The sequence below is a fragment of the Desmodus rotundus genome, chromosome 12 (assembly GCF_022682495.2).
Source record: "Desmodus rotundus isolate HL8 chromosome 12, HLdesRot8A.1, whole genome shotgun sequence".
NCBI classification, from domain to species: Eukaryota; Metazoa; Chordata; class Mammalia; order Chiroptera; family Phyllostomidae; genus Desmodus; species Desmodus rotundus.
This window is the reverse complement of record NC_071398.1, coordinates 53,372,198-53,385,306: the sequence shown is the minus strand read 5'-3', so window position 1 is coordinate 53,385,306 and position 13,109 is coordinate 53,372,198. Positions and strand designations below refer to the sequence as shown.

Below are 13,109 nucleotides of genomic sequence, written 5' to 3'. Positions count from 1 at the left end.
TTGTCGTTTCTCCCAGAACGACTGCGACTCCAGAGGGTATCCGAAAAAGACATCGTGGGAGGTTCTGATGTTCAGTGTTTTGTGGGGTTTTGTCTCCAAATAGCCACAGTTCCCTGTTCAGAAAGCATTCAAGTGTATTTTTAAGGATTTAAAAAAAAAGAAAAGAAAATCCCCATTCTAGGGGCCAGCTGCTTAGCGATCATTTAGGGGTTTACTTGATATTTAAACTCGTAATATTTGCAACATTGTTTTAAAAGGCTAGGGATCTTGAGGATGGAAAATGAATTTTTTTGGACGTTTTCTCGAGGTTTTAGTGTCTTTGCTACTCTGGTCCCCATTATGAATATTTGAGTGTTAAATGTAACTGTTCACGGAGCACTATGAGTAATCCCTGGAACATTCCAGCTTCCTTCAGTGAGGGCACACTTTTCTCTCGAGAGAAATGTGATTTTATTTTTAACATTTCTCAGAGTGTGCACTTGTGAGGGACATCCGCTCCTCTTTGATCTCCTCTGCCTTTAAGTGAAGCTAGTGTGTGGGTTGCAAGGAGGGCGAATTAGAAACCAGCTGGCCAGGCGGGCACGGGCCAACCAGTCTCTCATTATGCAAATGTATGCAAATGATGTTCCTTCTCAGCATGGGAAAAGCATGTACTGTTTGGGAAAAGCTTTAGCTCTGGGGGAAGTTCAGGCATCAAATAACCTATGAATTTAACCCAGTGCTCTTGCTAACCAAAGATTAGTTATTTTCTTATTTAAATTTTTGATTTTTTGGTTTTGGAGCCAATTTTAGTGGGAAGTGGTTTTTTTTCTTGACACTTGCTTTTTTACATTGTGTGTTGGTAGAGACTTTAGCTTCTTTATCCTTATTCTTCTTTCTGCCGATAACATTTTTGTTTTGTCTCCTTGGGCTTCCCTTAGCTCGGCCACTGTGTAAGTATTTTATGAACTGGTTCATTAGTGTACATTGACATATTTGATTATTTTTAACAACCGGAAATGTTACTTCGATGGGCACACGCTCCAAACTTTATCAGTCGGGAGCTTTTATAAAACAGACAGAGTCGAACGCTTTCACGTCCCCTGCATTTTCCGTATTTGTAGATGGAATATTTTGCTGTACTTTACAATAAGAGAAAGTAGAAGGTTTTTGTAGAAAATTTATTTTCAACAGAGAAATCACCAACAGCAAGTAATGAAATTGTGAAGACTTAGGCACTTTATCTTCTCAAAAGCACATTTTTTTCATGCTCTGAAAATCGAATTACGTTTCTTTGAAGTGCTCGCCTAATTATTCCTCGCTTTAACTTTGACGTTGTCTACATGTACATTCATGTCAAGTATTAACACGCCGTGATCCGGAGCTGTGTGTCTCAAAACTGTTTGCAGTGCAGAAGCTGATGTTTTGATTTTTTTAAACTTCCAAACTATGATCAATATTTTTGCAAAAATTTAGAAAGATGTAGAAAATGCAAGCCCCTGACTTGTATTATTAGAGGCAACATACCCGAAACGATCATCACTAAGATTTCTAAAATATCTATGGTCAGTTTATCTGCTCCCCTTACCTGAGACCCCGTGGCGCAGGGCAAGGGTGGGGGGGGGGCCTCCAGGGGGCAGGGCAAGATGGGAGGGAGGAGCTCTCTGGGGAGAGCTGTGCGTACCCGGGAAAACAGCGCCCAACACTGGCTGCTGACCCCAGAGAATAAGCAGCCAGAGAAACTGGTAGGTTTTGGTCCAGGGCACCATAAAAATACTGCTTCTACAATAGTGAAATGAAGATTCTTTAAATTTTTATATCAACACTTGAACAGGTAGAAAGAAAATAGCACCTTGTATTATAAACTTGGTAGAGCAGTTTGTGTAAATTTTGATTTCCTTAAGTGAATAGGGAAACTACCACGATCCTTGGTACATTGGGGGTCCCCGATAAGGGGTAGTTCCTTTCCCCCACTGGACAGTGAGTTTGCTGAGTGACACGGCCGCCGGCCGGGAAGCTTCCACCCAGCACGAGGCTCACCCAAAGTAGGGACCCAGGTAGTTGCTGAAAGGAAAATAAGATATTCTTAAGGCATTCTGACTTCTGGAAACTGTGCTTTTGGTTTCATGGAAAAAGATGAAAATTATTGCATTATAAAGCTTGTCCTCCTGTTTGGAATACATTAGCTATTTTGGAATAACCGGCTCTTTTGTCGGAGCCAACCCTAGTGGTCATAGCAGATTAAGGAAAAAAGCATCTTTTCCTTGCATGGCTCTCCCTGTGTTGGCACAGTCTTCCGTGACCACTTGCTGCCCCTGACCGGCTGCTGGGCCCCGCAAGCCGCACACGTCCCTGGGGGCAGTTAGGGCTGGCCCTCCCCGAAATGGCAGATGTTCAATGTCAGCCCTTCTTGTCTCCCTCTGGTTGTTGTGCTGCAAGCTGGTGGGTAGTTATTCCTGAAATGTGCCATCAGATAAAAGAGTGACACCTCCTTGTGCACGAAAAGGGCTTGTTAGGTTTCCAAACCATTGGAAGTAAAGAACTTCTTGTGGGCTGACGGACAGTGTCTTGCTGCTGGTGACCCTGGGTCATCTCTGGCACCTTTGTCTAATGACGTCCAGGCGACGTGATGTGGGAGACCACAGCCACGCCTAAGGTTGCCTCATTTCACTGATGGCTGCTTCCGGACGTTTTTAAGTGTAGCTTTTCCTTTGGAGCCATGTTGGAGACGGGGTCACTGGTTTCTGACGTTTGGCTCCTGCTCCGGCAGGCGAGTGAGCCTCACGTCAGGTCTGTGTTCTCCAGCTGCGGTCGGGAGGTGCACAGGTGCTGGAAGGCTGCATCGCCGAAATCCACAACATCACCAGCCTGGACATTTCCGACAACGGTGAGCCAGGCATCGGGAACGGGGAGAGACAGCGGGTTGTTGGAAGCAAGTTAGGGAAGGGACACTCGCCTCCAGCCCAGGATGGACAGCCCCCTCATGAAAATGTCATCTCGTGCCTCGTCTGCTAGGACTTACAAATTTAACAAAGGAGTTTGTTCACAGAATGCATCTTTATTTATGGAATAAAGTCTTACTGGGTTGATTCACTGAGTTGATTCCAGGGCCAGCAATTCAAGGTCTAGGCAGTAAATAAAAGCTGGTTAAAATATCCTTGGTACATCAACAAGCCTCTGAGCCCAGCCTCTTGCATTCTTGCTGGTGAGAAGGTTGGGCCCTTGTTTACTTGTTTACAAGCATGTCCCACCCGCATCATTTTTGCTGATTGTCATAGCACGGGCCCAGGGATGTGTGAAGTGTGCACACACAGCCCCGTACTTACCAGTGAGCCGTGTGTCGGGGTCTCGCGATGAGGGATGGGAGGGTGGGTGCTTTCTGCCACTCTCCCCTTGGACTGTGTGAGAGGAAGCTGGGGCGGGGTGGGGGGGGGTGGGGGGGGGAGTTTGCAGAGAGTTTATCCCCGTGCAGTAACGGGAGGAAAAGAGAGTGCACAGTTCCTTTGAAAAGAAGAGGGGAATCCCAGGCGCTCAGGCAAGTTGCCTTTGCTGACCGGAGTTCCCGCTGGGTGTTCCTTTGTACACATTCTGATTCTCTCTCCCTCTCATTCTCTCTAGGCTTGGAGTCCGACCTCTCCACCTTAATCGTGTGGCTCAGTAAAAACCGGTCCATTCAACACCTGGCGTTAGGCAAAAATTTTAATAACATGAAATCCAAGTAAGAGTTCTGGATTTTTTTTTACGGGACAGTGATGAAAACCACCAGCCTCCCAAAAACTTTTGATTTGATTCCTCTGTCCACATCTTTAAAATCTCTCTAGAAATCTGGCTCCTGTATTGGACAACTTAGTACAGATGATTCAAGACGAAGAATCGGTGAGTGTCATTTTTAAAACTTCTGCCTCCAGTCCTGTGTGTGTTACAAGTCTTGGTATTTCCACTGGGCTAAAGGTGATGTGCTTTCCGGTAATTTTACCTGTGTACACATTTTCTATTGTTATTTAAAAAATGGAATAAAGAGTTATGACTTAGTATAGCGATAGAAGGTATTTAAAATTTACTTACCCCTCATTTGATTCAGCTCATGCCTAATTAAAGAAAGACTGTAACTAATAGATTAAAAGAAATACAGATTGACTCCTAAGCCCATCTTTTATAAACCTTGTATTTCCTGACTTCACCTCATACTTTACTCTGTGGGCATGAATTTTTACCATATAGTTGACTTTGTAACCTTGTATCATGTGGAGAAGCTAATTTGAATTCCATCCGGTAATTAGGCAGAGTTAGGAGAGACAGAGAAAGTGGCCCCCACCCGCCATCTCTTCTTGAAAGCTCTACTAACCCCTCCTATATCCCCCCCCCACGTTAGTCTTGGTTTGGGGTGAAGAAATTTAATTTCAAACAGTACCCTATTTGGCAGCCCTTTAAAATGCATTACTAAAAAGAAAAAGACATGTTGTGGGTGAAGCAAAAAGCGCTGTACTGCTAATGGCTTTCCTGCGAGCCTGGTGCCCGACCTTGCGCTTCACTGCCGCTCTGTGGGCTTATCCGCTTCCTGCCCTACGGGGCTGCCAGGCTCAGCCTGGGTGGAGGGTGGGGGGGGGGCGACCCAAAATTCCAAGTCAGTGTGTGCTCCTCCTGCTTATTCGTGTTTTGTGGGGCATAGGAGTGACTTCCTCTGTGAATCACAAGAGACGTCACAAACTTAAGAAGTCTAATTGTCCTTGTGAATTCATACAGGATAATAGCAAATTCTATAGAGCTGTGAGCTACCTTCTTTGAGGAAGCGGGACTGGACGTCCCCTGCTCCTCTTGCTTGCTCCTCTTGGGGCGGGGGGCTGTAGTCTGGAGGGCGGGAGACACCTCTCCTCCCACCTCCTCCCTGTGTGGGTGTGAGTCCAGCTTGAGGGCTTCGAGTAAAACTCATTACCAGTTACTGCAGGCAGGTACTTCTCTGTGTCCTCATTTGCTAATTATTCTCACATTTTGTTGTTCTTATCCTGGTTATTAAAATCGGGGGCATAATTAGGAAGTAATTTACACTTTTCAGAATGTGGGCTGTTGGTTTTGCATATTTAATCTGAACTTATACCACCCCGCTGTATTTCAGATTCTCATGGCCCGGAACTGGCCGTTTTCAAAGACTAGGGAACACTCATAGTGAAGTTATGTTTACTATTCATCCCGAAATGTGTGTTTCCTAGCACATGTTTTAGGGCAATTTATATTTTGTGGAAAACATATTTGTGAATTTCATGTTTTGATTATGCTACAGGGGTCTTCAAACTGTGATTCTATGATTTCTAATCTCTCGCTTAAAGATAATCTTACCATTTAAAACACACCTAAAAACCTATGTGCTGATGGGAAAGTTTGCTCTGAAAATGGGAATTCTGTCTCTGTACGTCTGAGTCGCGTGCCCCTGGTGATGGACAGGGAAGACTTCTTATGTTCCTGTCACTGAAATTAGGTGGCTCTTTCCAAAAGTGATTTCCTTTTTTTTTTCTGGTTCTGAATCAGTAATTTAAAATGGTTAGGGGTTGGGTCTTGTGACTACAAAAATTCCACCAATCACGGGCATGATTGGGCTCGGTGTTTGTTTTGCTGTTTGTAGGTTTTGACAAAGAGAATCTTTTTGCTCCTCCCACTGGGGCCGAGGGTTTGCAGAGCTTGTTCTGTGCTGGCCTGGCATTCGCGCGGCATCCCGTGGGAAACCTCTACCCCACGGGCACCGTGGACAGTGGGGGCCAGGCCGCTGCGCCCAGGCCTGGGACAGGGACAGGGAGGGGCCCCGGTGGCAGGGACTCTCATCGTGAGTGGCACCCGCAAACCCACGCTGCGGCCACAGCACAGGATGTTTGTCCTGCAGCCTGGGGCCTGTGTCTCAGAGGAGCAAGCCCAGCTCTGAAAAGCAGCAGCCGGGTTTCTGACAGGGATGACAGTGAGGTGCCACCCTTCGGCAGTGGGCGGGGACACGGTGGTGACCTCGGACACACCCGGGGCTCAGGCTGGCCGAGGAGCTCTCCTGCTGCCGCCTGCGGTCCCCCAGCATGCACGGGGCCGTGTTCCCTGTGAGCCAGTCCTGGGGCTCGGGCTCGATGCTTGGGGACCCGGCAGCGTTCCAGGCTTGGGAGGTAGTGGTAGTATTGCATTTTGTGGTATTGGAACTGCGATTATTGAAGTGATGAGCAGTGTTATCAGTTGAAGCATTAAATGTCTCCAGTGTGAAGCATTTTCAGTTGAGTTTTTCCCACTTCCTGGCATGGTGTGCCTGCAGCAGGTCCCTGTGACCTCAGGGACCAGCGGAGTCTGAGCACAGTGCCTTGGTGGCGCCGACCACGCTGGGCCAGTCCTGAAGGTCTGGTGTGGACAGGTGGACTGCTACCATCAGGTTTCGCCACGGATGGAGCTGGTTAGAAAACATCGACTTTGGACGATAAGTGTAGCCCCTGGCAACCTGAGTCTTGAAACCAGCAGCGCCTGCATGTCACCCGCTCGGCCAGGGGGCTGGGGTGCCTCGGACAGGAGCCGCCCTGGGGTCGGTGTGCAGTGCTCGAGGGGGTCGCATGGTCCACCATGCACGTCCTCAGAGCTCTAGGCCCACGACCACAGTGGAACCCGGTCACCAGGGTCCCTAGAAGTGGCTTCCAGTCTCCTCCTTCCTGGGGTGACAGAACCGCTGGGCAGAACTGGCTGGAACTGCTCAGTGGGGCTGGGTGAGTGCAGACTGGAGACAGCCCACTCAGGAGTCTGCATTCCGACTTTCCCAGCCTCACGGGTTCTGGGGTGAGATATCTCACGGTGTTAAGCTGAGTGCAGCGCAAATGAAGGCTGGTGGACTCTGATGTCCCTGGGCTGGAGGCCGACAGGAGCAGGTCTTGGGAGCCGGCTGTCAGTAGGGGACCCTGGTCGGATTGTGGTCAGATATGGTGCCAGCCAAACAGAGCTGCCTCTGGGCCGAGTGTGGTCAGTCTCTGGCTTAGAGGGACAGTGGGCGGCCCGGCCGGAGTCACCGGACAGCTTAGGGTAAGGTCACCTCCAGTGGACTTTTTCTTTTTTTAATCGTAGGTAGGTCTTTGATCGGTGTTTATAAAGCTAAGAGTGATGATCGGAGATCCAGGATACGTGGTTGGTGGGGGGCGGGGGACTGTGTGGGGTCCAGAGCACAGGGTCAGGAACCATCTGGCCCAACTCAACCACTCTCTCCTGTGTGACGCGAATCACTTGGCCTTCTTGTTGCTCAGCTGGACGAGGGACGGCAGCTAATATGATAGCAACGCCCAGGCGGTGGTTCCTGGGGGCGGTCGGTGAGTAAATACAGGTCGAAAGCGGACCCAGCACTCCAGCGTAGGGGGGTCAGTGGTGGTCAGCTGTGGCTAGTCTTGGCTGGTGTTCCATTTGCCTTCCCTCTGCTAGCATTTGGAGATGTCATTTCATCTTTCCCGAAAGCAAAGTGGGTGAAAAGGCACAGTGTGGCCACACTGAGGCCAGGACATTTCGATGTAGCATCCTGGCTTCTGTCATCATATCAAGAGAGCTGGCTGCGGCCACTCCCAGTGTCCCCCCGAGGTGGCCAGCACCGGCCCTGGGATGCAGCCCTCTGTGCCGGGTGCCAGGCCTGCTGTGTGCCAGAACCGCAGGCCCCACTCAGCAGCTGCTTTCAGCCAGAAGCCCACAAATGGGGCCCTTGGCGCAGGGGGTCCCCTCGGCAGGGCTCTGCGGCGAGCCCATGTGTGTGCTGTCCCTCCGCAGCCTCTGCAGTCCCTGTCCCTGGCCGACTCCAAGCTCAAGACTGAGGTCACCATCCTCATCAATGCACTGGGCAGCAACACGTCCCTGACCGCAGTGGACATCAGCGGGAACGCCATGGGTGACCTGGGTGCCCGGATGCTGGCCAAGGCGCTGCAGATCAACACCAAGCTCAGGTACGTGGGAAGCTCAGGTACAGTGGGCAGTGCGGCCTGCGGGAGGGCCTGAGCAGTGAGCACCGAGAGTGGGCTGTGCCGTACTGGGGCGGGGGCCTGACTTCCGGAGCTGCCGGTTCCATCTGGCTGGAGCACTGGGCAGTGTCCCTGCTGCGGGCGTAGTGGCTCCTTTGTCGGGAGGGCAGCCCTGCCCGAGAGTGGCTCACGCTGACCCAGGGGTGTGGACAGGCGGCAGCAGCGTGGCCCCTGGTGGCAGGGCCCTGTGAACCGAGCCAGGAGGGCGGCAGGTGTGACTCGGGGCCTTCCCCACAGGGGGTGTGAGCCCAGCATCCCGTCCACCACCCCTGTCCCTGTCCCCGCAGAGACTGAACACCAGGGGTGCCCGGGGCCCACTGGTTCCAGGCAAGTTCACGCTGGGTGCTAACCACTCTGTCCAGCGGTGTCCATACATGTGGCCGTTCTTAAGGACCAGCCACATGGTGACCGTGCAGCGTCTGTCCTTCAGGGAGACGGGTTACCGCTGACCCGGCCGCCTGGGGAGTGCGGACTCAATGCACAGCCCCCTGCAAGGGCTGTTCCCTGAGGTTCCCTAACTCCCAAGCAGGAGTCAGAGCCTCCGTCTAAACTGAAGCCAAAAGCGTGCCCTGCCGCAGGGCCTCTGAGGTCAGTCCGTGGGCAGGGGGTCGTAACAGTAGGCACAGGAGCACCTGCCGCTCATGCGCCCAGGATCCTGTAGACAAACAAGGAGCCCTGTCAGGTGTCAGGTGACCCGACACACCTTCAGCTCCCTCTCCTTGTTCATGGTCCGAAGGTGCAACAACACTCTCCTTGCACGTCAGACTTTGCGCTTCAGAAGTAACAGTGTCCTGTTAGAGAAACCAAGGTGTCCCCCACGGAGCAAGTGCGGTTCCAGGATGCCGACCACACCAGGGCAGGGCAGGGATGGGGACGCAAGAAACGGGGCGAGAACTCCAGGTTAGGCAGCGCCTCCGTGCCTGGAGTTCTGTGTGCTGGACGTGGGCTGTTTAGTGTCTCTGCTACACAGTTTCCGCCTGAGACACAAATCCTAGACTTCTGTGGGGGAAACGCCAGAGGAATCCGGTTTTAGACTCTGCGTAGCCGAGCCTGCGCGGTAAATTAGCGTATTTGCTGCCCCACACTATTTGGGCAGAAAATGTGTTAAGAACCTAACACATAATCCTGTCCTGTAATGACATAACCCTGGAGAAGGGCTCGTCCTTGCTGGTGAACGTTTTCCTTGCCTGCGTCATGCCGTCGTGCAGAGACACCGGGGCGGTGTGGCCCGCGAGAGATGAGATTTCGGCAGGAGACTCCTCCCCTTCCCCACGTGTCTGACCGTTCGTGTGATTCGCTCTCCACACAGGACTGTGATATGGGACAAGAACAACATCACCGCACAAGGCTTTCAAGATATAGCTGTTGCTATGGAGAAGTAAGTGTCCACGGGGACTTCTTTCTGCAAAAGTACAAAGTTCCACCCACGTCTGGGAGCCCTGAGGGGTGATGGCGTAGCTGTTGGCTGGGACTTAGGGGGGCAGGGGGCTGAGTCCGTTTCTGCCCACCACGTGGGGCTGGTGTGAGATCCTGTAAAGTGAGGGCCCAGGATGGATGCCTGGCTTCCTCCCCCTGTGGTTTTGATCTGTTCCCACTGGTGTTACTTTGTTGCCCATTTTGACAGCTTCTCACCAGTGGTGAGAAGCAAGCTGAGCTCCAGAAAATAAAATTGCAGTGGGGGGAAGGCCAGCCCAGGGCTAACGCGTCTCATTGCCAGCAGAGACTGTCTTTAGGACTGTACTCACCAGGGTCCGTGATTATTACTTACGGTCGGGTTTGCCTTCCCAGGAGGGACTCACCACAAAAATGTGGCCGGAAAAATGCTAGAAAGCTGGTTCTCTCTGAGCTGTCCAGCCCTCACATAGTATTCTAAAGGCAGGAAGATCCAAGCAGATTTACAGTAAACATGACAAGTCACAACGTGTGCGTGGAAATTAGGGGCCAGTGGCGTGGACATCAGTCCGTGGGGGAGGGGCGGGGTGTCGTTTTGTGTTGTCTCGGGCTTCCCCACGTGCCGGAGGCCTCCTGGCTGCACACCCACACCCAGCGTAGACCTGGAGCTCGGAGCCCTCCCTTTGGTCCCCAGCTTTGTCCCCAGCTCTGTCCCCGACAAGCCTGTGGCCCTGAGGGAAGCATTCCACCATGGATGAATTCTTCTTTGATAAAGTGAGGACGTCTGTCACGTCTGAGTACCTTCCGACTCTAAATCCTGTGGTCCAGGGGGCCCTCCACCCATAGGCCGTCACTGACCTGGGGAAAGGCAGCTGTGACCATCCGGTCACCACGGCCACATCTCCAGGAGCCTTCCCTGACTGCACAATCACCTGTAATTACTCCTTTCCACCCCTACACCCCCAGCACAGAAACACATAAATGTTTGCAGTAGCTGCGTTTGGGTGCTAAGGGCCCGGCTGCCCCCGGTGACGCCGTGGCCTGCAGAGATGGGAGACAGATGGACGCTGGGGTGGGGGGGCAGAGTTCGCTGTCGGGAGCAGGTGTCCCTGTCATCTGGGCTCATGAACGTCGCTCACGGGGCTGGGACTGGAGATTCCTCCCGTTTCCCTTGCACTGAAGTGAGGCCCATCTGAGCAGCTGGTCACGTGGACAGGCCCCCCCAGGGCTGCACCTGGTGGCCAGAGCCTGGTGGCCGGGCCGATGGCGATCGTAAAGGCGGGGACCTGCGGTACTCGGGGCGTCGGGCTGGGCAGGAAGCCGCTCCGGCTGCATTTCTGAAGACAGTCCCCTGCCTTGGACTTGATTGTGTCGCGGAGCCCAGAGCCTGGACAGACGGACTTTGTGGATATGAACGTCCTCGCTTTGCGAGCGAGCGTTTCGTTTTGATTTCCCCTCTTATAGTTTGTGTCTGGCCTCCACCCATGGTCACTGGGCTGCTCCAGCCCACTCAGGCCCAGCAGTGCCGCCAGCCTAAGCAGCGGGTCCCTCCCAGTCCCTCTCTCCAGCCCCAGTCTGAGCGTTCTGTCCCCAGTGTCACTGAGCACTGAGAACAGCCATGTTCCTGGCAGTTGTGCCATTTTGTCAGTTGTCCTGAGTGGACGAGGCCGCCTGGGCTGCCGCAGGGCCACCACACCGGCCTGCAGTCCGGGGCCCAAGACGGGTTGGCCATTTGGAACTTTCTGTCATTCTGGCAGCTGCCTTTTAGGGTTTTAGAGAAGTGCTGAATCAAGATACTAGGAAGACGCTTTTAAACAAACATCCCTTTCTCCTCTTTCTAGGAACTACACGCTGAGGTTCATGCCCATCCCCATGTACGATGCCGCTCAAGCCCTGAAGACGAACCCTGAAAAGACGGAGGAGGCTCTGCAGAAGGTACTGCAGGGGTGGCAGCCCGGCTGTAGTGAACACTCACTGGCGCTGAATTGTGTTCCTGCGTCTGACGGTGCGAATGAACAGTGGTTTGCATCCTACCCCTGATCCGCCTTCACATCAGCTTGCATTCTCTGGGCCACGCCAGGAGTCCCGCGTGACGGGGGAGGGCGGAGATGAGCCTGGAGCTTGAGGTGCAGTTTGAGTGGGTGGAGTAACATCCTTGCAGCATCCACGTGCAAAGCTCGCACCGGGTGGCTATCCCGTTGCCCTGAGGACAGGTGTGGGCCCGAGGGTCCGCTGGCACAACCTCTGTGTCCTCCATCTCCCTCCTTCCTCATCAGGAAAGCTAGGCCACCCCCAAGGTTTCCCCTCCTCTGTCCCCACCTCCATCTGCAGGTGTCTGTCTGTCCAGGGCTGTCCCAGTAGTCCCACAGCTCAGCAGGAGCTAGGGCCATCCAGGAGGGCCTGTCTCAGGGTGGCCCTGACCCCCTACAAGTTTCGCCTGCAGGAGCCCCCCAGGTTCTCACAGCACAGACTGCAGGGCAACCCCGCACAGCTCTGGTGGGGGAGGGGAAGAGTAACGGCTGTGAATACACCCAGTGCCTCTGTTTTCCACAGCCGAGGCCTTGCTCCCGGTGAACCCAGCCCCCCGCCCTCCAGCCCCCTCCAGCCCCCTGTCCTCAGCCCCTGGAGTGCGGGGTCTCTGTCTGGGTCTGAAATGGTGCTCGGACGGGAAGTTCACCCCGTTGTTCCAAAGATGCGAATACTTCCAGCAGAAATGTGTACATGGCAGGCGGGTCCTTCAGACACTCAGGCATTGCTGTGCTTTTAGAAAGGAGCTTAGCGTGTTGGGTTTTCTACAAACCTCCCTCCAGGCTTGGTCTGGGCAGCACTGTTGGTAAGCAGGGGTCCATCTGGAGGTGTGTGAACCTCCCGAGGGAACAGACTGCTCCCAGAACTGGCCGCAGCCTGTGCGTCCCAAGGCCAAGGGTAAAAGGGCAGATGACAAAGCAGGAGGTCCAGGCGGGTGGGTGTGCCCCCGCCACACTGCCGGCGAGAGAATCTCTGGAGCAAAAACATTGCACGTTGGCGGTAGTGTCACCTTGGAGAGAGGCGGCTTCTCGGGCGGCAGCAGGAGGGAATTGATGTTACGTGTTCTCACTTTCTGTGTGTGGCGTTCAGGGGCCTTTCTGCTTCTGTAATGTCTTCATGGGGGGCTAGTGCAGAGCTGCATTTTGTTCCGCTTTTGGGTTCCAGGGACGGTACCAATTACAGTCTGCATTTTAGTTGTCCCTAATTGGTATTTAGTAGTCATCATTTTAGCACAAGGAAGATGAAAATGAGAATGTAATCGTGCTGAAAGCTTCGCAGGTACTGGGAGTTCCTGGCCAGGGAACCACAGTGACAAATTAAAAGCCAAGTGGTCAAGTGGTGTTTACTGAAAACACGGAAGTCACAACAGACAAACGAGCACAGTTGCCCATCCCCATCGTTCTTTAACACACACCTGCCAGGGTATCCGTCATTCCCAGTAGTTAACCCTACCTTGTTCAACTATAGCCATTGTGTGTGGTTCTTTTTGCTTTTCTTTTTTAAAGATTTTATTTATTTTTAGAGAGAGGGGAAGGGAGGGAGAGAAACATCACTGTGTGGTTGCCTCTCATGCACCCCGCACTGGGGACCTGGCCTGCAATCCAGGCATGTGCCCTGACTGGGGATCGAACCGGTGATCGTTTGCTTTGCAGGCTGACGCTCAATCCACTGAGCCACACCACCCAGGGGTGGTTCTTAAATGCTTTG

At 52.8% G+C, this 13,109-nt stretch overlaps 1 protein-coding gene across 1 annotated transcript in view; it reads left to right on the top strand.

Annotated features, from left to right (window-relative positions):
* CARMIL1 (capping protein regulator and myosin 1 linker 1) overlaps window positions 1-13,109 on the top strand; it is a 146,835-nt gene that overhangs the window by 90,920 nt on the left and 42,806 nt on the right. Inside the window, exons 18-23 of the mRNA XM_071219951.1 lie at window positions 2,785-2,866; window positions 3,598-3,697; window positions 3,801-3,855; window positions 7,735-7,907; window positions 9,292-9,360; window positions 11,216-11,309. Of these exons, the coding sequence (XP_071076052.1) occupies window positions 2,785-2,866; window positions 3,598-3,697; window positions 3,801-3,855; window positions 7,735-7,907; window positions 9,292-9,360; window positions 11,216-11,309 (573 nt within the window). The remainder of the gene's footprint in view (window positions 1-2,784; window positions 2,867-3,597; window positions 3,698-3,800; window positions 3,856-7,734; window positions 7,908-9,291; window positions 9,361-11,215; window positions 11,310-13,109) is intronic.